At 44.8% G+C, this 25,267-nt stretch overlaps 1 protein-coding gene and 1 pseudogene across 1 annotated transcript; both read left to right on the top strand.

Moving 5' to 3' along the window:
• The first annotated feature begins 2,119 nt into the window (after nucleotides 1-2,119).
• LOC117724206 (H-2 class I histocompatibility antigen, Q10 alpha chain-like) lies at nucleotides 2,120-5,263 on the top strand. Its single transcript, XM_076916853.1, has 4 exons — nucleotides 2,120-2,387; nucleotides 2,523-2,849; nucleotides 3,042-3,320; nucleotides 4,868-5,263. The coding sequence occupies exons 1-4, from the start codon at nucleotides 2,315-2,317 to the stop codon at nucleotides 5,203-5,205; spliced, it is 1,017 nt and encodes a 338-aa protein (XP_076772968.1). The 5' UTR covers nucleotides 2,120-2,314; the 3' UTR covers nucleotides 5,206-5,263.
• Nucleotides 5,264-5,296: 33 nt separating this feature from the next.
• Nucleotides 5,297-25,267, top strand: part of LOC143435245 (H-2 class I histocompatibility antigen, alpha chain-like) — a 25,903-nt pseudogene continuing 5,932 nt past the window's right edge.

Here is a 25,267-nt window from a genome sequence, read left to right as displayed (position 1 = left end):
TAAGTAAGATTTCAAAAATACTTTAAACTAGAACATATTCATATTTAGTCAGCCATGTGTGGTCACACTCATCCCCCACCAGACCCTTCTCTGATGACAACACTTCAGCCAGTAAGACTGTCACAACTTGGGCCTTTACTCTGTCACCTCTCACTGCTAAACAACTCCCATCAGATAACCCATATTAACCTGAACTGGCTACAGCTCAAATTCCCCAATACCCCCATAAAATACTTCAAACACATCCTCAGGACTTGCTCCTCCTGTCCCTCCCTAATTCACACCCCTGCTATACAACAATTGGGCACCAACCTCAGAGCCCTCAGGCTAATGCCCTCGTACAAGAATGATATCACCCACATCCCATCATTTGTTACACAGAAATTTGTATTCATTACCATTGATACCCATTCCCATAAAAAAATCTAATTAATCACATGTTCTCCAATTTTCATATTATGGGGCTCCCTCTCCATGTCAAAGCTGATACTGAACTGGCTTTCAAGAGCCATCATTTCTACATTTCTGGTAGTCTTAGAAAATTATCCACCATACTGGTATCCCTCACAACCCACAGAACTATGCTGTCATTGAGACAACAAATCAAACATGTAAAAAAATAATTAAACACAAGGCTTCCTACCACCAAATACCAAATTAAACCTGGCATTATTTACACTGAATGTGTTCCACTTCTATACACCCAAGACAAACCTCCTATTGTCTGTCACTGGAGTCAACTACCACATAATACCACCCATCCTGGTCAGATGGAAGGACCTATTTGACCAGTGTTGGAGGGGGACAGATTCCCTATTAACTGTAGGAAGGAGATTTGTTTCTATCTTTCCAGAGGACCCACCTCACCCTGTCTGGGTACCAGCCTGCAATCTTCGATGAAACCCCTCCAGTCAGAAAGAGGTCACACCTGGAGATCACAGAGAAAACAAAGAGGAGACCATGCAGGCACCCTAGGACACACAACCAGATCACCTGGAAGGACACTCATGTCCTCATTGACACAGATCAATGCAGCTGTTTCCCACCCCACCCCTCAGACCCACACAAGGCTCCTTTTGTGTCATTCTCATGGTGTTTTTACCCTGCTTAACACATACCATGTTGGGGCTAGCCCCACTCCTCATAGCACTATGCTTTTCTTGTTTTATGTCAGGGAACCATATCATGGGGAGAACCAGATAATCAGGACAGGAGACTGCTCACCAGCAGGATGTCAGAAACCCATTATGACTCCTATACACCAAATGCCACTTCCAGTGTTGATTCCTTTGCTTGCTTTCCTTGACAAGCAGACACATCATGCCTTAAGGACATTAACACCTATGGAGGATGTTCCTATTGGTCCTGTAAGTTAAAAATGGGGATTCATGGGACACCCAACACTATAGATATACACCACCCTACCATTCCTAATGTTAACCACTTTTGGACAATCAATGGAGAACCTTGGAACAAACCATGGAGAATGGAGTGATTTATGTTCCCTATGTTATTAAACCCTCTTCCCAGTGAACAAGGGGTCTACAGTGCAGAGACAATGACCCAGGTCCACACAGACAATCTCAGAACTGAGAATGAAGATCCTTGTACATAACAAAAAAGATCCTTGTACACATACATCTGGAGCTACACTGGTTTCATCTGGGAAGAAACAGGAGAAGTCTGAGTCTCAGTCCGAGGCTGAGAAGGCAGATCCTGGGAGAAGAGGCAAAGTCTTCTCTTTACTGATGAGAGTCCTGCACTCAGGCTTGGCTGTGTGAGCCCAACACTGCAGGTGAACAAAGTCTGGTCTCTGTGGGGTCCCTGAGGGGCTTGCAGGCCAGCACCTCTGCTTTAAGGAGAAGCATCTCTCTGCTGCATCCTCAACTGCTTGTTTTGCCATTGTATTCCCAGAACTGACTCTTCTTTTTAAAAGACCCAGGGTCTGACTTCTGAAGAGAAGAAGAGGAAGGGTGGAGGAGAGGACACAGAGAGTCTAGCCTGCAGGTCTCTCCAGGTGTCCAGACAGCTTTTGGGTTAGCAGCCCTGTGTCCACAGCACAGGGTTCAAGCAAAGTCTTAATCTCCAGGTGGTGAGGTCAGGGGTGGGTAAACCCAAGGCTGGAAATTCCTCATCTCCTCAGCTTTGCTTCTGCACCTACTGTGCCAGGTCCTTCTGCCTGGACACTGATGATGCGTGGCCAGGTCTCACCCCCCCATTGGGTGGGGCCATCCTTGGGAATCAACGAGCATCTCAACTGGCACTGGTTATAAAGTCCACTAAGCCAGCGGGACTCAGAAGCCCGGGATCCCAGATGGGGGAGGTGGTTCTGCACAGGCTGCTCCTGCTGCTGGTGGCTGCCCTGGCCCTGACCCAGACCAGTGCGGGTGAGTGCGTGGTTGGCCTCTACAGAGAGGGGCGCGGGCAACACCAGGAAAGCCGCGTCCACTCGTGGCCCACCGGACCCTCTGCCCCTTCTCCACTGGCATCCTGAGCCCTGAGCCCTGCTCCCCTCCCTGCAGGCGCACCCGCCCGGGGTCCCAGGAGGATGTCAGAGTCTCACCGCGCGCCTCCCCGAGGCTCACACTCCCTGCGGTTTTTTGAGACCACTGTGTCCAGGCCCGGCCTCGGGGAGCCCCGGTACATGGAAGTCCACTATGTGGACGACACGCAGTTGGTGGGCTTCGACAGCAACGCGAAGAATCCGAGGATAAAGCCGCGCGCGCCTTGGATGGAGCAGGAGGGGCCAGAGTGTTGGGAAGAGCAGACACGGAGAGCCAAGGAGAGGGAGCAGGTTAACCGAGTGGACCTGAGGAACATCCGTGGCTACTACAACCAGAGCGAGGGCGGTGAGTGACCCCGGGTATGAGGTCACGACCCCTCCACATCCAGACACAGGGGCTGAAGACTTCTCGGGTCCCAAGTCCGAGGTTTGGAAGCAGAACCGACCCAGGACTGGTTTCCCTTTCATTTTGGAGAAGTCCACGGGTGGGCGGGCAGGGCTGGGGCGGGTGGGCGGGGCTGACCACGGTATCCCACAGTCTCTCACACACTGCAGGTGATGTATGGCTGTGAAGTGGGGTCGAACGGGAGCCTCCTCCGCGGGTTCATGCAGCTCGCCTATGATGGCAGCGATTACATCGCCCTGAATGAAGACCTGAAAACTTGGACCCTGGGGGACCTGACCATGGCGCAGATCACCCGACGCAAGTGGGAGCAGGCTGGTGCTGCAGAGAGATACAAGGCCTATGCGGAGGGCACGTGTGTGGAGTGCCTCCTCAGAAATCTGGAGCGCGGGAAGGAGACCCTGCTGCGCACAGGTGCAGGGGCCAAGGGCAGCTCATCCCTCTGCCCTCAGGCTGGGGCTCAGTCCTGGGATAGAAGAAACCCTCAGCTGGGGTGATGCCCCTGTCTCAGAGAGGAGAGAGTGTCCCTGGGCGTCCTGATCCTCATCACAATGCCTGCACTGACTCTCTCAGGGCTCAGCCTTCTCCCTGGACAGTTCCCAGTCTGTCTCAGGAGGGAAGGAGAGAATTTCCTGACTTAATAACAGCAGCTTCTCCCTGCTGTCAGCCATGGCCTCTCTCAGGCCCCGTTCTCTGCCCACACCCACTGTCTGTGGACACTGACTCCTGTCATGCTGAGTGTGTCAGCCCTTACAGCTCAGGACCGGAAGTCTCCTTTACCTGATGACAAACATGGGTTTCCCTAAACAAGGCTGCTTCCCCAGTTTTCCAGAACTTTCCAAAGAATACATTCTGGCAGACCCCCCCAGTCTGTGGGGTTTGTATCTCTCAGACAATCCAATTCTATCTATTCCTACAGTGATGAATGAGCCTTTATGAGGTACCCGGGAGGAATATAAACTGTGGAATTTCTTTTTCTTTTTTTCTATTTTTCTATTTTTTCTTTTTCTTATTTCTTGCCTTCTTTTTATTTATTTTTTTAAGGCATTATTTTACTTCTGGTCAGTTTTTGTCTGTATTGGAATGATCCTGTTTCTCCATGCCCTTGTATTATCATTTGTATCAGTCTCCACAGGTGCCAGGGAGACTGCTAACCTGAATGATTAGACAAGCTAAATCAGAGTTCCTGTTAAAAGAGAGATTCTTGTGAACTTAGACTGTTTCCTGTAGAACTAAATATCCAGAAGCCTCCTGCTCTTCCTCTGCCCCCACAAGTTACAGTGCTCCCCCTAGTGAAAAGAAATGGGACTTTCTGAGAGACAGGGTCTTTAGCAATCCAGGGTTGGAGAGGGAAGATCCACACACCCTGTGAGCCTGCTGTGTTCCTGTGAGTGCTGCACTGGCGTCCACAGCACACCCCAGGGATCCTGTGTCACACACCTGTACCTTGTCACCCCAGAGTCAGGGCTGAGAGTCACTTTCTCTACCTGAGTGTCAGGTTCACCACATTTCTGCTAAGCACTCTGTGATGGCTGTTCACTAGCTCTGACAGTTAATGCTGGCCAGCAAGATGACCACAGTGGCTGAGTTCAGTAATAGCAACCTACCAGTAGCACATAACCATAATACATAATTTAGATATGAACTCAAACACATACTAAATTACTTATTTTCCATTCCATCTTCCACCCTTTGACTACCTATCTCATGCTGTAGAACATCACATAAGGACGGCCATGTTGACCCACTGGCTCATGTGGATTCCCTCTTAGCTTCTGAGTCCCCAGGAAAATGTGCAGTTCTGTGCTGAGGAGGCCAACTCTGCCTGCAGCCCACTAATTCAGTGAAAGTTGAAGTGTTCAAACAGACACATAATTAAGTGTCATCATTGGTTTAAATGTGCATAGTGTAGATTTCAGTTAGTCTTGTTAATTGTGGGATTTCTTAAATCTTCCACACAGATCCCCCAAAAGCACATGTGAACCATCACTCCAGATCTGAAGGTGAAGTCACCCTGAGGTGCTGGGCCCTGGGCTTCTACCCTGCTGACATCACCCTGACCTGGCAGTTGAATGGGGAGGACCTGACCCAGGACATGGAGCTTGTGGAAACCAGGCCTTCAGGGGATGGAACCTTCCAGAAGTGGGCATCTGTGGTGGTGCCTCTTGGGAAGGAGCAGAATTACGCATGCCATGTGCAACATGAGGGGCTGCCTGAGCCCCTTACCCTGAGATGGAGTAAGGAGGGTGTGGATGCAGAGCTGGGGTCAGGGAAAGCTGGAGCCTTCTGCAGACCCTGAGCTGGTCAGGGCTGATGGCTGGGGTCATGACCCTCACCTTCATTTCCTGTATCTGTCCTTCCCAGATCCTCCTCCATCCACAGACTCTAACATGGTGATCATTGCTGTTCTGGTTGTTCTTGGAGCTGTGGCCATCATTGGAGCTGTGGTGACTCTTCTGATCAAGAGGAGGAGAAACACAGGTAGGAAAGGGCAGGGTCTGCGTTTTCTCAGCCTCCTTTAGAAGAGTGCTCTGCCCATTAATGGGAAACCCATCCATACCCCACATTGCTACTGTCTCCAACTGGGTCTGCTGTCATTTCTGGAAACTTCTAGTGTCAAGATCTTCCTTGAACTCTCTCTGCTTTTCTTCTCATGGTAGAACAGGAGGAGATTATACTTCATCTCCAGGTTAGTGTGGGGGACAAGATTGTCCTGAGGCCATTGGAGTGAAGCTTGAGATGTTGGAAACTCTGGGAATCCATAATGGCTCCTCCAGAGAAATCTTCTGGGGGCCTCAGTTGTACCTTGATATGAATACATACACATACATGTACATTATATACATACACATATGCATACGCATACGCATACACATACACATATACATTTGTTTTGTTTTACCCTGGGCAGGGACAGCTCTCAGAACTCGGATATGTCTCTCCCAGACTGTAAAGAGTCTCCCAGACACTCTTTGGTCCAATTGGGAAGGGGCAATGTGGACATGATTGGGTTTAGGGACTTCCAGTATCATCTGTGAGTGATCCATGGGGTTTTGAGATGTTGTCTTCATAGTGATCATTCATGACTCTCATTTTCTAGCCTGAAGACAGCAGCTGGAGTGGACTGAGTGACAGACAGTGTGTTCAGGTCTCTCCTGCATTGTCCAGAGCCCTCAGTTTTCTTTAGACAACAGTGTCTGATGTTCCCTGTGATCCTATGGGCTCAGTGTGAAGAACTGTGGAGCCCAGCCTGCCCCTGCACACCAGAAACCTGTCCCTGCACTGTCCTGTGTTCCCTTCCATAGCCAACCTTCCAGGTTCAGCGAAACACTGGGGGACATCTGCTTCCTGTCAGCTCCACGCTGCCCTGAGCTGCAGCTCCCCACTTTCACACTGAGACTAAGAATCTGAATGTGAACTTGATTGTTAACATCTTCACTTGCGTGTTGATTGCTTGTTAATTTCATGGATTGAGAATAATTAGATTTTTTTTTGAAGACATAAATGGCAGATGGAGGACCTTCCAGAATCTGTGTCACTCTGCTGTGTGTCTGTTGGGACAGGATGAGGTTGTGGGAGCTGAGTGTGAACAAGGCTGTGCCCAGGTGGGCTCAGTCCATTGTTATCTTTGATGGGGTCACTCCTGGGCTGGGTCACCTCTGGGCTCTGCTCTCTCCATCACTATGAAGCACATGCTGAGAGTCTGTGATCACACGGACACTGGGATGAGAGATAAACAGACAAATCACATTCTATACCTGAGACCCTGAATCATGTTTCCAGTATTCTGTGTCTCCATGTCTAAAGATCAGAGACCCCACTGGGGATCCTTCAATGTCCTGGGTGCACAAGATAAGTCACACTACATTTCCTCTCATCCATTTGTTTTAGCTGCTAATGATGCAGTCTTGAAGCTGCCCTGGGTACTCCCTGTAGCCATGCTACTGTTGTTGTTTGTGCTTCTCCTTCTTTCCAGTGTCTTTCCCAGGGTTCTCAGGTGTCTGGTGTGATCTGTCTGTTCTTCTCTCAGGAGCACATCCACAGCTGAGATATTGGTTTAGATTTTTCAAAACCTATTTTTAATAAGGGTTCTTAAATGCTTTATTTCTTTCTAGCCCACCACCCACCAAAAGTAGTGGGAAAGACAGGTTATTAGGATAGGAGGAAGCAGACGTATGTAGAAATGGGTCTTTTGGGCTGAAGAGATGGCTCAGTGGTTAGGAGCACTGATTGCTCTGCCAGGGGTCCTGAGTTCAATTCCCAGCAATCACATGGTGGCTCTCAACCCTCTGTAATGTGATTCGATGCTCTCTTCTAGTATGTGTCTGAAGACAGCTACAGTTACTCATAAAAATAAAAAAATAAATCTTTCAAATGAGTCTTTGGAGAAAATCCAGAGTATGTTGTCAGGATATTAGCAGTTCAGTTCACAAGAATCATCAACAGCAGGTCAATCCAGAAGAAGCCGGGAGGCTCAGCTGTTTGCTGTTTAGAAGTAGTTCCTTGGGGTGATTTCAATCTCCAACTGACAGGACACCAGCAGACCAGGTCAGTAGTGTCAGAATAGCAAACATAATAGCAAACAGAATAGCTGATGATTTCATCAGCTGTGGCACAGCCCAGCAGGAACAGCCAGGCCTACACTGAATCACCTCGAGTCTGCAGGAGATACAAGAACCACCAGGGATTCCAGAAGGTGTTCTCTGCAATGACTCTCTCAAGGAAGTGAAGATCAGTGAAGATGAAGACTTAGGACCAACAAAGCATTGCAAAGTCAGCTGTGCAAGCCAGCCATCACTGACCATTGTGTCCTATTATACTCCCTCAAACATCATGTGTCAGCACAGGACTCTTGCCTTACATGAGTCTTGCCTCAGGAAAACACCATGTGAATCTGTCTTAGCAAAACTCCACTTGAGTCTGTATCAAAAGACATATCCAGAAACGTCCACTTCACTCTGCCAATCAGCCTAAGTCTGCAGAAGCAGGAAGAAGCTGCCAGAACATCACCAGAGGGTTTTTGGTACATTTCTCTCTATGGAGTCATGAGAAATGATGACCAATAAACAATGGTAAGGTTAAACAATACCATGCAGCCTCGTCTACTGTCTGTTGGGTTTTATTTATATTCCTTATAAACACCATTTGTCCTTTCACATCTCTACTTCAGCAAATCATCTTTCACCTGTGTCTGTTTCAGCAAAACATCATTTTACATAAGTGATTTTCCGAAGAATCTAGAAGTTTCCACTTCAAGAACAGGGATGCTTCTCTCTCTGTAACTTGGGTACCACCTCCTGAACCCTTTATAATCCTGTGTTGAGGTAAATCTCTGACCCAAACACGTCCGGTCAAGAAAACACAACTCAATATTTATGATTATAAACTGCAAGCCTTGGATTGGGCAGATTTACCATTGCACTACTCTATTCCCCAGCTATGAGATCCCTTAAAACCTGCGGTTTTCTAAGCCACGTTCTTCTCCTCCTCCTTGTCCTTCCACCAATGGCTCCAGCAGCTCCTCTCCCTCTTCCGGCTCTCCATTGTCTCCCTGCAACTCTTCTTCCTTCTCCTCCTCTTCAGACTCCTCCCCTTTTTCTCCACCTCCCCTTCTACTTCCCAATCACTGGCTCTAGCCTTTATTTTACAAATTCAATTGGACAGAAGGTTCACAAGATTCACTCCTTCTCTGCAGCCCCTCCCAGGAGTGGAAATACCATGAAAACAAGAGGCTGGGGCTATCCACAACACTTCCCCCTTTTTGTCCGATTAAAAGACTCTTTTCTCTCAGATATAAATTGAACACAAACTATATTACCATGTTGTAATTGTTAAAGTACAAGATAGGCCTAATACCCAGTCCATCATTTTTGTTAACTAAATAGAACCTCTGCCATCTCTCTCAACTAAAAGACTTAGTTCTGAACCTGGCTTATGTCCTATCTTCAGAATGAATGTCAGCTGAAAACCATCCACTCAGATCTTTTCTCTCAAAGTAAATAGCCAGGATTGGCTATGAGACTATGGGTTTTTAACCCCGTCAGAAATCCAGAATGACTGGGTTAACTGAAAGTATGGGAAGCACTAAGTATAGCTTCTAAAACTTAGCCAATTTATGGGACCGCTGAACACCTGGAAAGCCCCTATACTACAGAACGTTGGAGCATCAAATCTTCAGCCTTCTGGCCCAGAATCATCTGACAGACCTTAGTGATGCAGAATTACTAAGGCCTGATTACTCTGTCTTGGCAGATATAATCAATCAGTCAACTATTCTGCAAGTGTGTCTTTTTTTCTGCACAGTATTTCGTCTGTAGATGAAAAGAGGCAATTCTTGCCTAGTGGCTGCCTCACCACAACTGGAGTAACTTCAAAGATGCTCAATTTCTTCTTAGAATCCAAGACAGGGAAGCTGTCAGGAGCAAACAGGTCTCCAATAAAATGAATGTTTATACAGGAATGCTTGTTACATCAATTCTGTGGACTTCTGACATTTTTGAAAACCAACTATCTATGTAAAGCAATCTGAACTGTTGTCTGTTAATTCCTTTCCACTATTTCTAATTAAAATCTAGAAAACACCCTAACTGTAAGCTCTGAGCCATGCAATTGCTGTAGGCCTCTGACTCACAAGCCAACCATCTCAAATCAGTTTTTTTTTTAAAAAAAAATGTTTAAAAAGGACTGGGTCTAAGCCTTGTATTTCTAAATGAGTTGTACAGGCACAATGCCTATATGAGACTAAAAATATTAATCCCACTTTTATATCAATAAGAAACTCACACCAGTGAAAACACTAAATTTGTACAAAATAAATTCTATACCAATATAAGAGATTATGACTTCAACCTTGTAACAATCATAAAGATTTCTACCAATGTAAGATATACCTATGTAATGTTTCACTTAAGAGTAAATTTTCTAAGCTAACCCTATTTGTCTATTTCTATGATATTACTATGTCTCCCCCTTTCTTTCCTCCCTTCCTTTTACCTAAGAAGGAAGGATAGAGAAGAGGACAGGAAAGGTAGAAATCCCTGAGATTAAGCTCTCTAGTTCCCTCCCTGTCCGAAGCTACACTTCATTCTTTAAATGACAACACATGTATAATTTACAGAGTAATCAGAACCATCCACCCCAACATAAGGAACTGGGATGATGATCTCCTTTTGTCTGCTTCCAGCTGAATTGGGGTGAAGAATTCCCATCTGGGGGCCCAAGAGGAAATAGGAAAGTTGGCTTAGTCAAAGGAGAGCTCGCTGGCATCATTTGCCTTGAAGTGACTACGTGCTGAGAAAGTTCATTGCTTAGCTGACACCATGACTGTGACAGTCAGAAAGGCTGGACAGGCAAGCTAGCTGTTCTGGAAAAGTTCTGGAAGCAAGTCCTTAAAAGAAACAGCTTCGATGCAGTTGCAGTTAACTAAATAGAACCTCAAGCACAAAGCTGGAATAGAAGGTCCTGGAGTCTCAGCATCCCCGAGTATGAATCTTGCTAGGGCCGTGTTTCTCTTCTTTCATCCTGTAACATATAACTTAAAAGCAGCAGGTAGTTTTATAAAGACATTCACCTGGAGCATGTAGGGCACACAGCTTGGTCAATGAAGATCAATAAAGAAAGGTAACTGCCCGTCTTCAGGTTAGTTTGATCACTTAATCAAACTGTAATATAACTTTGTATACACGCCCTCATAAAGGATGGCGTGTATTAAGTCATGAGAAATAAGTACCCAATTAAATGTTCTTGGCTTTGTATAGACATTTTAGTCCCAGCCAGTTCCAGAGCTGTCATAAACAACTCTGGAACAACAAAGAGACATAAACAACACCACATATGCATCACCTATTTGGTTGGTTGTGTTAGTCTCCCTTTTCTTCTGAGTCGACTAGGTCTTCAGGGGGTCTCCCTTTGTCATGTCTGATTTTTATCAACTTGGAAGGAACCCACAGCCTTTCTTTTCCTGTGGAAACATAGGCATAACCTCTCCCCCAGTGTAACACATTTCCCACTTTCCATTCTGATGTCAGAATATCCTTAATATAAACAGATTGATTTAGTTCAGTAGTTTTTTCCACCATCCAATGTCTCTCAGTGGCTGTCGTGTTTTGTTCACTAGCATTCAAAAAATTTAAGGTTAATAATGCACTATGTAATCTATCTTTGGGGGTTCTTATTGATCCCTTTTGCCTATTAAGCATCTCCTTTAGAGTTTGATTAGATCTCTCCACAACTGCTTGTCCTGTAGGATTGTGTGATATGCCTGTAACATGTTTTATATTATAATATGTAAAAAACTTCTCCATCTTATTAGAGGTATATGCTGGACCATTGTCTTTTTTAATTTGTTTGGGTATTCCCATAATGGCCATGACTTCTAACAAATGTGTAATTACAGAATCAGCCTTTTCTGATGCCAAGGCAGTTGCCCATTGAAATCCTGAATACGTGTCTATAGTATGGTGCACATATTTTAGTTTACCAAACTCTGTAAAATGAAAGACATCCATTTGCCAAATGTCATTTCTTTGGGTACCCTTAGGGTTAGTTCCTGTAGGCAAGAGAGTTTGGTTACATAATAAGCAAGTAGGGCATTGCCTCACAATTTCCTTGGCTTGTTGCCAAGTGGTAGAGAACTCTTTCTTTAAACCTTTACTGTTAACATGGTGTTTTTTTTATGGAATTCTGAAGCCTCTAGCATGCTTCCTATCAATAGCTGGTCGATTTCATTATTACCTTGTGCTAGAGGGCCTGGCAGACCTGTATGGGATTTTATGTGTGTTATATATAGTGGGTTACTCCTATTTCTGATCATTTGTTGTAGTTGAATAAATAGTGAAGTCAATTCAGAATCATCCTGAATAAGTTCAGCAGTCTCTATGTGTAAAACAACCCTTTCTGCATACTGAGAGTCATTTACTATATTAAGGGACTCTTGAAAATCTGACAACACCATGATTAGTGCATATAATTCAGATTTTTGAACTGACTTATAGGGACTCTCAGCCACCTTACTTATGTCTTCTGATTTATATCCTGCCTTTCCTGATTTACTAGCATCAGTGTAAAACATAGGGGCTCCAGATATCAGAGTTCCCTTTAATATACGAGGGATAATCCAATTAGTTCTTTTTATGAACTGAAGCCGCTTGCTTTTAGGGTGTCTGTTGTTAATTTCTCCCAAGAAGTTACTGCACGCTCTTTGCCAATGTTAATCTTGTGCCCATAATGAGGCAATTTCTGCATTAGTAAAAGGTACAACAATTTCAGCCGTGTCCATTCCAACTTATTGTCGAAGTCTCATTTTTCCCTTTAGTATCAATTCAGAGACCTTCCCAATGTAGGTTTTTAACTTCTTACTCTGTTTATGAGCTAAAAATATCCATTCTTAGATATAATCTCTCTGCATAAGAATTCCTGTAGGAGAGTGAGTAGAAGGCAGATAACTAAGATGCAGGCTATCTTCGGATCAATACAATCTAGATGTGTATCCTGCAATTTTCTTTCTACCAAGGCTAACTCCTTCTTAGCCTCAGGTGTCAGTTTCCTTGGGCTATTTAAACTGCAAGCCTTGGATTGGGCAGATTTACCATTGCACTACTCTATTCCCCAGCTATGAGATCCCTTAAAACCTGTGGTTTTCTAAGCCATTTTCTTCTCCTTCTTGTCCTTCCACCAATGGCTCTTATTGCTCTCCATTCTCTCCCTGGCCCTCCCCGGCAACTCCTCTTCTCCCTCCTCCTCTTCTCCCTCCTCCTCTTCTCCCTCCTCCTCTTCAGACTCCTCCCCTTTTTCCCCACCTTTCCTTCTACTGCCCAATCACTGGCTGTAGCCTTTATTTTACAAATTCAATTGAACAGAAGGTTCACAAGATTTACTCCTTCTCTGCAGCCCCTCCCAGGAGTGGAAATACCATGAAAACAAAAGGCTGGGGCTATCCACAACAATCCTGGATCATCTTATCTTTTAGCAGCTTGTGTTCTGGAGTTAACTCTCTGAAGTCTCTTAATCTCTGTTCCCAACTCAGTGGACCTGTGTCTTGCAGCCCTGACTTGGGCATGATGGATGCAGTATTCAGCATAGTCTGCCTTAAAGTCCTGTTCATAAGCCTGTTGTTGCTCTGCATTGTGGATGACTCTGTATTGCAGGAGACCAAAGTTCTGTTCATAGGCCTGTAACCATTTAAATTAACTAATATTTATAGCACTAAAGACATTGGAGGCATAAACTGAGGTAAAAACCAGTCAGGTCAACAAAAAAACTTCATTTTCTTAACCATATAGGAGATATCTATTACAAGTCTGATTCTACAACTAAACTGCCAGCTCTTTAGAAATGTCTTTCTATGTGCCATTCTTCTGAGCTAGTCTGCATTTCTCTTGAGCTCCTCCTAACCCAAGAGGACTCCTTAGCTCTCTTTCCTAGATTTCTGTTTCATCCGTGTGCTGCCAGATGCTTCTGTTGTTCCTGCAAGGCCAAAGAGAAAATCCTCATCACTAACCCAGAGCTCCTGCCACAGAGGCTCTTCCAAGCTGACACACACACACCGAAAGAGAGAGAGAGAGAGAGAGAGAGAGAGAGAGAGAGAGAGAGAGCTTTTTCAAAGGTCCAATTGCTTATTAAAGAAGTCTAGCTCCTCCCACACACCCTTGGCAGGCTGAACCATGTCACTGTCATAGGATTTTTCTGTTCAGGGATTGCTTTTTCACCCCCTTTCCTCCCCCTACCCCCGGCATTGGGCCCATGGGTTAGCCAGATGAAGCTGGGTTTTGCTGAGGTGCCATTTCTGTGGGGCTGCTGGGAACTGGAAAGGACTGGAAAGGTGTTGCCACTGTAAACAGCTCCTGTGACAACTGCAGGCTAAGGAGATGTAGTAGAGCTGTCATTTTAACAGGAGCCCCCATTTTGTACAGCTTCTGTGGGACATTTTACTGAGGTGGCCTGTAGGCTGGAGCAGGAAGGAAGGGCCTGCCACCACTTTGATGGATTTAGTGTTAGGGACTACAATAAGCCAGGATAAGCCCTTTCTCCCTAAGCTGTGTCTTGTCAGATATTAGGCCAGTGATGGAAAATGGAACTGTATTAGTTGCTTTTCTTTTACCTCACTTCAGCAGGCCAAGTGCTCGGATCACACGTGGTGTGTGTATGTGTATGTGTCTGTGTGTCTGTGTGTGTGTGTGTGTCTGTGTCTGTGTCTGTGTCTGTGTCTGAGTATTTGTGTGTCTCTGTGTGTGTGTCTGTCTCTCTCTCTCTCTCTCTCTCTCTCTCTCTCTCTCTCTCTGTGTGTGTGTGTGTGTGTGTGTGTGTGTGTGTGTGTATGTATGTCTGTGTGTCTATGTCACCATGACTGGAGAGAGTGCTGTTGAGTAACAATGTGGGGAGGAACCTGAGGTGTAATCTCACTCAGAAGTTGTATTTCAGCCAGAAAATCATAAGGACCTGGGAAAACTGCAAAACAGAGGATTTGGAGTTGAAGGGAAAAATCCCTGGCTGCTTTAAAGCTAATTGAATAAATCATAGTCTCTCTGTGTCAATTATTTCGGAGCAAGCTGGGTTAGAGAAAAAAACACCACTTATTAATTTCATGATATACAGCTTGACATACAACCATGTCTACTTGTGTCATGATTAACTACCAAATGAAATCAATAACCCGGTCATAATAATATTGAAACATGAGATAACTACCACTTTTACAATTGCAAATGAATTATAAATTAGGAAAAAGTGGCAATGTCCCTTGAGGGAGATTCTTTTAGAATCTCAAATTTAAATATGATAACCACTGACAACTCTCTTAATTGATGCTACATTGTATGATAAAGAAATAGAGAAGATAATGCAATATCTGTACAAACACATTCTTAACCAAATACAACAAAAATGTTTGTATCAGTTATAATTCTCATTTCTGCAACTGGTCAAATGCCTTTAGCAGGTAACCATGTATGTTCCACAAGGCCTCTTTATTTAGAGAAATAAGGACTCTGAGACTTATCTTATTTGCTAAGACTTTGGTCAAATACTTTTGACTGGCTCCCTGGCTAGCTCATAATATATAATCCCATTTATTTGACACTATTTTCTGTCATGTGGTTAGTTATTGCTCCTCTGCTTCATGTGTCTGTCTTCTTCAGTGTCCTGGGACAGATCTCCTGCTTTCCTGACTGATATTTGTAACTACCTTCCTCTACTACCCATTCTGCATTTCCCCCCTTTCATCAAGGACCTCAGCAGGACTTAGCCCCTTTCTTGGAGGAGTGACCTTACTGCCATTCCTGAAGGATTTGTGTCCTTTGTCATCCAGCCTGGATTAGGCTGTTGTAGTTTCCCATTGACTTTAATCACAGGACATGGTAGTACTAAGAGAAGCCCTTAAGGATCTCCTGCACTCCAGACATGATCCTTCTTACCCCCATTGTGGAGAGACAATCTAATTTCCCCTTGGTGATCTGCATCAATCACACCTCCTAACACTGCCATCCCTTGCTTAGCCTGATGGTAATGTCCAGACAGGAGAGTAAGGGTGGGACTTCAGGGCTGAGAGAGGGACTCTGGGAGAAGAATCAGAGGCAAGAGGATTCACCAGCATGACATGGGGAAGGACAGATGTACCAGGTCTGTGAGAGAGAGGTAAAGAACAAGCCATGTGATGGAACATGGGCCAGTATTTGTAATGTTAGAATAGCAGAAAGTCTGCCAAGCTGAGTGTCTAAGCTTTTATAAATAATAATAATAACAAGTCTCTGTGTCTTTATTCATCCACTGCAGGACCAGAAAAGTCCCACTATTCATGACTTGGCCCTGCAGGCTGCTGTCACCTAATCAGCACTGTAACTGTGTCTTCAGACAGTCACTCCATCTTTCTGTGAAGCCAGCTGTTCCAGGTTGTTGGGGAACCTGGTAAGACTAGAGGACTCCATGACTGTGGACCCACTGTCACACTTCTGCTGTGAAGTGAGTTCCTTGGTCAGACTACCACATGGAACTCTGTGTGGAACAGCATGATGGTGGCTAAGGCATTCTGTAAGTTCACTGATGGTGGTTTCAGCAGAAGCATCACATGCAGGAAAGGCAAATCCAGTCAGAATGAGAATCTACTCCAGTAAGTGGCAAGTGTTATCCTTTCCATGAAAGACCTGGTCCAATATACTGAACCTGCTACCAGGTTGCTGGCTAGTCACCTGGAAGCATGGTGCCACATCTGGGGCCCAGTGTTGGTCTCTGCTGTTGGCAGATCTGTCATTCAGCAGCAGCTGTAGCCAGGTCAGCTTTGGTGAGTAAAAGTCCATATGGTTGAGCCCATCCATAACCCCCATTTCTGGCACCATGGCCTCTTTTTTCTTGTGCCCACTGGATAATGACAGAGATGGCTGGTAAAGAGACTGAATATCCATAGAATGGGTCACCTACCTACTTGATTACTGAACTTCCTAGCTGACATCACCTTTGAATGAGCATGTACATGGGACACAAGTGTCTTCACGCCCTTCCCCCATTTGGAGAGATCCATGCACACGCTTCTTCCCCAGAGGACTCCAATCATGCTCTTTCCAAGTCCCTGTCCATCCAGCCAACCCATTGGCTACAGCCCATGAATTAGAGAACAACCACACATCTGCACATTTCTCCATCCAAATAAAATGTATTACCATGTATATGGCCTGAACTTCTACCCACTGTGAAGATTTCCCTTCACAAGAGTCTTTCAGCATTGTCCAAGAAAGCAGTTGTAATGCTGCAGTTGTCCACTTCCTGTGATGCCCAAATAATATGCAGAACCATCAGCAAGACAGGCCCTAGCATCTTCTTCCTGAATGTTCCAATAATAAGGCACATCTCATGAGGCTGCAGGTGCATGCTTAGCAGCAGATTACATTGTAACAGGAGTAGACACTGTAGGCATTTGGGCAAAGTCTTCATGTAACTTCCTTGTGCCTATAGGACTTGTCCAGACCCAATTTCTTATATATCTCTACCGTTTGATAATAGGTTACTACTGTGTGCCATAGTTTATGATTTTGTGGGTCAGATAATATCCAACTCATTATGGGCAGCAGAGGTCACAAGGTAACTTAGTGGCCCATTGTCAAATGTTCAGTTTCTGAATAGGAAACCTAAGGATTCTTTGGAAAATCAATTGTGTTGCATGGTGCTTTGCTGCTGCAAACACATGAAGGAACATTTCTCTGAAGTAGGCACCAGTGAAGGCTAAGACAGACTCGTGAAGGAACATTTAGCTGAAACAGACACAGGTGAAGATATGTTCTGCTCCATTAAGCATGTGAAAAAAATCCATGTTGAAGTATTCTTTGCTAACATCACTTGTGTATTGGTCTGCCTTACATAACATAGTTGGTCTGCATTTGTCAGGACTCCATAGAGAGAAATGCACCAAAAAACGTCTAGTTGTGTGCTGTGGCTTGCTGTGACTTCTTGCCACTTTCATGGACTCAGGCTGATGGCAGAGTGATCTGTGACAGACACACATGCTGAGGTAAGATCTGTGGAGGACACCTGATGTTTGGAGTGAGTATAAATAGAACTTGACAGACAGTGATGGAGGCTGACTGTGGCTGGCATAGAGGTCTAGCTGTGCAACCCTTGTGGGACTCTTATCTTCTCTGATCTTTGCTTCCCTGAGAGAGGCACAGCTGAGACCTGCTCCTGGCATTCCTACTGGTCCTCTTGCTGAGGCTTGGTTGAGGCAGAGGCCCGGCTGTCTCTGCTGGGTAGTGCCACTGCTGATGATTCCTGTTTGCTATCCAGACTCTACCAAACAGCACTGCTGATATCTCCATAAAGTGTCTGTGAGCAGATCAAACTACCCCTAAGGACCCCTGTGAACTGAATGCTTATTTCCTGACAAAGCAGATAGGATTTGCTCCAAAAAAAAACATTTCTATACAGTTCAACTTCCCCCATATCCTTTGTTTCCCACCAGCTCTGGTGGGTGGTGGGCTAGAAGGGAGGTTAAAGCACTTAACAGCAGTCATTAAAAGTAGGTTTTGAAAGAGTTACAAGGATGTGATGCAGTCTTTGAGTCATTATTTTCCTTGGCAGAGGAAACTCTAAAGGCTTCCCTTTAGCCTTTCCAACCATGACAGCCCTCAGTCCACAGGTCAGAGAACCAATGTGAGAATTCTGCCAACTTCTAAGTATATCTATCCCAGTTATACAATCTGGGACTGGAAAATAACCACAGGATGAATTCAGGACCCCAATAAATCTAGTATGAGTCAGATTTCTGCCAAAACCTCATTAATTAGCAGACTTCCATAGGAACCTACTTTAATTGAAGGTCCATAATGTGTCTTGGGATCTCCTAAAATCAGCACTAATTTAAGGGCCAATATTTAATAGGGCCTGGAAAGGATGAATCTTTCCCCAGTGTATCGTTATCCTGGTGAAAGCCTGTTCATTCCAGTAGAAAAGGACTGGAGAAAGCCTAGAAGTAGAAGTTTTAGATATTTTATAAGGTACTTACTTACTCAGGCAAACCTGACCATTCATTCATTCAAGGGGTCCTGGGTCTGCAAACTGGCCCAAGTCTAGAAACTAATTCATGGGCCAAGATTGTTTTAACAGTATTATGTAGCCTTTCTCTCACTTGGTGACAATTTTTTCACTTACATGATCAAACAAAAATTCCATAGGCTTCTATAGTGTTTTCATTAAGTATATTTGCCGGCCCCTGGTTGTACATACCCAGAGTCAGGCAGATCTCTGGGTTTGAGACCAGCCTAGTAGTGTACAGAGTCAGTTCCAGGGCAGCCAGGGCTACACAGAGAGAGCTGTAGTGGGTCTTTGTTACTTTGTTGATTCTTTTTTTCTGGTCTTTGCTACTTTGTTGCTTCTATTTTCTCAATGTTTATCCTTCTTGTTTCATCCCCTATGACTAAATAGAAAAGAAGGAAAAAAAGGAAAGAGAGAGGGGGGAGGGGAAGGGGGAGGGAGAGAGAGAGAGAGAGAGAGAGAGAGAGAGAGAGAGAGAGAAATTTTCCAACGCTTCTCCCAATCGTTCCTCCCTCAGTTCTCCAAAAGTCTGATTAAACAGTCCTGTCTTCCCAGTCCACTCTTCCCAATACCAGCAGCTCCAAACTGTAACAAATGTTCTAGCCTATCAGCTCAGTCAGCTCCTCCTGCCTCTACTCTCTCCCAACAATATCTTCTCCACCACCTGCTTCTCCTTCCACTCTGCTCGCCCAATCCTCTTTCTCAGCTGGCTTTTAAATAACCTATCCTGTTCCTAGAAATCCAAGAGGCAACAACACTTGGTCATAGTGTCAAGCAGTTCTAACAGCTAAGAATTCAAAAAGGCCAGTTGACTAGCAAAAGGGTATGTTTTAAAGGGCCAGGCGCATAAGATAAAACACACCACAAAAATACTGTCTCAGAAAAAAAAAAAAAAAAGAAACCCAATAACAAAAACAACAAAACAAAAAGGGAAAATACATTCAATATTCAGCCCCTTAAACTCAGAAATTAAAATGGTTGTTCTTCAGGGAGTGGAAGCACTTGGGAGCAATTAGGGGATGTGTCCTTGCCAGAGGAAGCCTATCATTGGGAATGGGATTTGGGGGTACAAACCCAAAATATTTGCAGAGCCTCTCTCTCTTCCTCTGGCTGTGGATCCAGGTGTAGATCTCTCACCTACTTGTCCAGCACCACGTGTGCCTGCGTCCCACCATACTGTCCACCATTACGGTAATGTAACAAACCTCTCAAGCTGTAAGCACGCCCCAATTAAATGCTTTATTTCATAAGTGTGGCCATGATCATGATTTGTCTAAGAGCAATGGGACATTGACTCAGACAGAGTTTGGCACCAGGGAGCATGACACTGCTGTCACAGGCCTGACAGTGCTGCTTGTAGATGAACTGTAGACTAATTTGGAAAGTAACCAAGTGCTTCAAGTGTGGCTTCATGGGACAGCTGTAGGAGCATGCAAGACAGTGCGAGGGTGAATAGAACTGAGAGGGGAACAAGCTGTTGTAGTGTCAGAGGGGGTCAATATTAGTAGCACATGGACAATTCTGTGATTTTTTTTTTTTTTTTTTTTTGGCAAAAACGTGGCTGCATTTTCTCCTGTCTGATCTGCCAGAAGCTAATAAATTGAAGTATTTTGGGTTCTTGGCATTGCCAGAGAAGATTTGAAGACAGCCTAGTACTGAGTCTGCCCTGTGGTTATCAGGGGTTACTCTTATACAGGTCTATAATGAAAAAGATCAGCTAATCAAGGAAAAACACATGTACAGTTTGAGGGGAAAAGAAGCACGGTGAGATATAATGGAGCTAAGTCCAGTACTCAAAGAGATAAATTTTAATAAAAGTCCCTGGTGAATGACAGAGCACAGGAACTGCATACTCCAGAACAAGGCCACAACCAGCTCAGATTCCACCTTGTGTAAAGAAGTTAAAGTTTAAGCAGTGAAGGAAACTGTCAAAAACAGCAGTCTGTTTTAAAAAATATTTGAATGAGGGCCAAAGCTGCAGCTCCAGCAAACAGCAGAACTTGGCAGCTTTAGACACATAGTTCTGGTGTCTTCAGAGTCAAAAATACAGAAAAGAAATCATGGAATCCCCCTCAGTGGCTAAGAACTGCCACTGAGGTCAGGCATAAGACAGGAGTGTCACTGCAGAGAGGCCTCTGTGTGAGGCTATGAAAGTGAAGCCTGGATTCCACTGGAGACCTCAAATGTTGGGGATGCCACAGTCATGGGACACCTCTCAAAGACTGGTGCTAAGAGGGAGAGAAACCAGCCTAAGAGAGAGAAGTGTGTTGCAGTCAACAGAGATGAAGGAAGTTGGAGATTTGAAGAGTGCTTTGACGTTGGACACAAAGATGCAGAGTTTGGGGTTTGCCCAGCTGGTTTCTGGTCTTGCTTTGGTTCAGTATTTCCTCACTATGGTCCCTTTCCTTCATTTTGGAATGGAGATGCACATCCTGTGCCAGGGTGTGGGGGAAGAATGTGATCTGGTTTGTTTGTTTTTTTTGTTTTTGTTTTTGTTTTTTTTTTGTTTTGTTTTTTTTTTGTTTTTTTGTTTTTTTTTTTTTTTTTTATTTTACAAGGGGTTACAGCTAAGGGATTGTCTGGGTCTCAGAAGAGACTTAGAACTTTGAAGGGTTATAATGCGCTGAGATTGTTATAGACTATTGGACTATGGGGGCTTTTAAAGTTGGCTGAATGTATTTTTGACTTAAAATATTGCTACAAGACTCAGGGGACCTGGAAGTGGAATGTTTTGGTCTGAATACAAATGCCCCCCATAGGCTCATATATTGAAATCTTTGATCATCAAATAGCACCACTTGACAAGAGTGTAGGTGGTGTGGCCTTGTTAGAGTAATGTGACCTTGTTTGAGGACATGAATCAGAGGGTAGGCTTTAGTTTTCAAAATGCCAAGCCAGTCTCTCTCTCTCTCTCTCTCTCTCTCTCTCTCTCTCTCTCTCTCTCTGTCTCCCCCTCTCTTTCTCCTGCCTGAGGATCCATATGTAGAGCACTCAGCTCCTTCGCCGGCACCATGATTGCCTGCGTGCAGTCTCTTCACAGCAATAAACTCTGAATAAGATTCTATTGTATTTCATGTATAGAAACACTATGATTGATTAGCCACAACCAAACTTCCATATGAATCAAGACACCATAAAATTCACTCTGCCTGTGATGACCATTACTGTGTAGTGTAGTCCCATCATGAACATTGTCTGTGCTTCCCGTGTGATAGTTACAATCTCCCTGCCTTTAGCAATTGGGTGCTGCTCCCTGGTCCCTGTTAACAATTAAACCCACTGCATGTAACTCATCCAATCAGCAGCAGCATTGCCAACCCTAAGGTCTGGCACAAGGAGAAGGACAATGACAAAGCTCTTCACATGTGCTGGTGCCCCTCTCACTACCTTGTGTCTTATAGAATCAGTGAAGGGTATGTCTTCTGTGCAGTCCCATGGCATAGAAACAGGTTTTACACATTATAATTATTCTATCATTGCAATTCCCCTGAGCCTTAAAATCCCTCATCACCATGAAGCCAAGAAATATTAGGCATCTTCAACTCCTTTTCAGTGGACCATATTTTGATAAACACTTCAGCCTAAGACTCAGACACAGTCCTGACAGCTTTTTAAAATGTGAAAGCTTCCATACTAAAGCTACAGTCTCCATACAGAGTTCCCATATCCAAAAACTCAGCCTGACCCAGTTTTATGTTCCTTCCACCATTATCCCACACCCTTAAAATCCATTCCCACACATATTTCCCAGACTTCTGTTGAATGAATTAGCAAACTCGTCAAGCTTCTTACATGTGTGCACACAAGTTCAGGGCTCCTCCTCATGGACTACACACTCTACCTCCCCTCCTGGAATCTACTTTGTCTGAAGTCTGGTTATAGGTCTAGAGACAGGTAACACAGCCACTGACAAACACTGGATTTGAGAAAGGACTGCTGGATTAGATCAGCATATGCATGTGAGAACCTCAGAATGGAAGGAAGAAAATGTGTGGAGTTCAGGGAGATGTTTTGCCTTTGTTTCAACAAGAGAAGGAAGGCTATGAATTCCTTCAAAATTAATAGAGATTAGATATGACCAAGCAAGACCTCCTGAAAATCTTGGCTGCAAAAATAAAGGAAGGAAACAAGAACAACAAAAAACTGCAATGCAAACAGAACATGGATTCTCATCTCTCTACACAGAAACAGCTCTGAGCTGGTTGAGACATGAATGTGTGCATCTCATTCAGAACAAGAGCAGACAAGCAAGAATGCCCCACAGATACAGCACAAACAAGAGCAAGCAGACAGAAAGAAAGCATGTCCTTCTTCCATGTCTTCATGTAGGCTTTCAGCAGAAGGTGTGGCCAAGAGTAGAAAGGGGGAGGGGCTCCAGGTCAAGTATTCTGGATTACAGGTGTGTCTTCCTACTTTAGAGAAAAGGATAAGAAATTAAATCTTCCCAGTTCAAATTAAGCCATCCATTTTGTGGTTTTAGTTTAATTCCATATGCAGCTGACATCAAAGAATCAATCTCACAGACCCTGTCAGAGTTCTGGAGCTGCTCTGTTTGGGGCTTTGCAGCTCCTTTTAGCACTCATGGCTCTGCCTCCTGCCTCCCCTCTTACCGGGAGTTTTCTTCCCACGGGTGGAAAAGCATAGAAAGTTCTTCTGGATTAAGTTTCATGAGAGCAGGGCAGCATGAGACCTGAGACGCCTGGAGAAGTGCAGACAGGAAGGAGGCCCTGGGGCAGCTCAGCCAGCCTGGATCCCCTTTACCCTCAGCCTCTGTGGATCCCCTCAGGCTCAGTCCTCCTTGTTTCCTCCAGCAGGGGGTGGTGTTGCTCAAGAATGTGATGCTTCTCTTTCATCTTCATTAGGTGAGACCCTGGAGGGTCTGCAGTGGGAGGGAAGATGGGGAAAGAAGATACCTTTGTCTGCAGGAACGCTCTGGATGTTGGGATGTCATGGTCTGTTACAAACTACCATTCAATTGTCTGAGTGGGATGTATCTCATTCATGGGGAATCAAGTACAAAGATGATCACACACAGTGTCTTCTTCCTAGGATGAGGCTGGGATCCACTGTGTACAGTAGGTACATAAAATGAAAGGTATTCTGTATTTTTTATTTTATGCTTTTTATAAATTTTCTTTCAGTACAGTCTATTTCAATCATCTGTTCCTGTCCTGCTCCAGTGTTAGATTCATTGTCTCTTTGTATGTTGGGAGCCGACTTTAAGCAGAAAAAAAGCGGCTAGAAAGCAGCTATCAACTTTGCAGCCATCTGGAACCATATACCCTGATAGAGACTTGTTTTCAACAGCCTACAACAGCTGAGTACACTCTGACAAACATCTTGTTTATCCCACATAGCTTGTTCTGCTGTTTAGTGACCCCAGCTGCATGGTGCATGTGGTAAAATGTTTTCACCTGTGTTCTCCTGCTTGTGCTTATAAATACCCAGGATTTCCTTGTAAGGGTGTGGGGGTAATCAGTAGGAGGTGTAGATATAGTGAATGGGAGACAGTAAAGGAGACTTGACCACACACTCTGTCTTGTCTCTATTCTTCACATTTCTTGCCCCTCCATCTCCACTCTCTCTCTTGACCAGAGCACAAAAGTGTGGGGCAGTGTGGTCCTCAACATTCATATATTGGTGTCTAAACAACCCTGAGCCCTCTCAGCCCCTGGCCTCACACTCTAGATGTGTAGAAGAAAAAGAGGCAGTATTTTTCAAATCATATTTTTTAAATTTTATTTTCATGAGATGAACTCATATTTGGGAGTGAGTGTGTAGGTGCACCTGCATTGGATCCCTTGGAAATGAAGTTATAGGTGATTGACAGCCCCCATGTGCTGATGGAACCCACCCTGGATCCTCTGCAACAGCAACAAGTGCTCTCAGCTGCTGAGCCATCTCTCCAGCCACTATTGGAATGTTTACATAAGGAAACCACAGCAGATTGACAGCATACTGGCTGAGCACTGAGAGAAACTAGAGGCACAGGAAGAGACAAGGTCAGTGCAGAGCTCAGGAGGGAGGGGTGCTGGGCACTGATGGGGTGAGGCCTGAGAGACAGAGACAGAGACAGAGACAGAGAGGGGCTGAGCAGGAGGAGACAGAGGCAAAGGGGGAGATGCTAACTCAGCAGAGTGCCCTGTTTGAGGGTATTTCTGTCACTGCACTGGACACATCTGCAGAACCCTGCTGGCATCTTACATTTCATAGTGAACGCTGTGCTGGTTTGAATGAGAACAGCCACACAGGCTCATAGGAGTGAATACTTCATATCCAGCTGATGGAACTCTTGGGAAAGGATTGGGATGTGTGGCTTGGTTGGAGAAGTGTCACTGCAGCTGGGCTTTGAGGTTTAAAAAACTTCCAGGCTTCTGGCACCTGTGGTGGGCTTTTCTATGACTATGATAAGACAGTGTGTCTTAACAAATTGATAACTGTTGACTGTGCAGCCATGGGCAGTGGCTTGGCTGAACTTTAATGGCATAGGAGGTGGGAAGATGACCCAGGATCCATTATAGAGCAGGTGACAGTGCAAATCGCCATAGCCAGTGCATAGAAGCTGCTGAAGATGGCTGACAGGTGTTTCAGGAAGTGCATCAGGAAGCCTGGGGCTCCTCGGATAACTTGGAGCAGAAATGTATCACCATGTGCATGGGCCACTACATGGATGCCTTGAACACTGTCCTAAGCCTACAACTCTCCATTGCAGAGGGAACAAACCAACATGTGACCAACACTTTTGCCTCAGGTCACTGTTCTCAGATGAGAGCAATAACTAGTGTGAGTGCAGGGATCTAGCTGCCCCCACTGAGCTGTGACCTCATGTGACCTCATGAACCATGAGG

Source organism: Arvicanthis niloticus, chromosome 20 (assembly GCF_011762505.2).
Source record: "Arvicanthis niloticus isolate mArvNil1 chromosome 20, mArvNil1.pat.X, whole genome shotgun sequence".
Lineage (NCBI taxonomy): Eukaryota > Metazoa > Chordata > Mammalia > Rodentia > Muridae > Arvicanthis > Arvicanthis niloticus.
This window is presented reverse-complemented; position numbering and strand designations above follow the sequence as displayed.

What these genes read in the sequence shown, in the direction of transcription:
- LOC117724206 (XM_076916853.1), top strand. Translation starts at nt 2,315, where the DNA reads ATGGGGGAGGTGGTTCTGCACAGGCTGCTCCTGCTGCTGGTGGCTGCC. An exon ending in CCTGACCCAGACCAGTGCGG is followed by an intron (nt 2,388 to 2,522) that starts GTGAGTGCGTGG and finishes CCCTCCCTGCAG; the next exon opens with GCGCACCCGCCCGGGGTCCC. An exon ending in GGAGACCCTGCTGCGCACAG is followed by an intron (nt 3,321 to 4,867) that starts GTGCAGGGGCCA and finishes TCTTCCACACAG; the next exon opens with ATCCCCCAAAAGCACATGTG.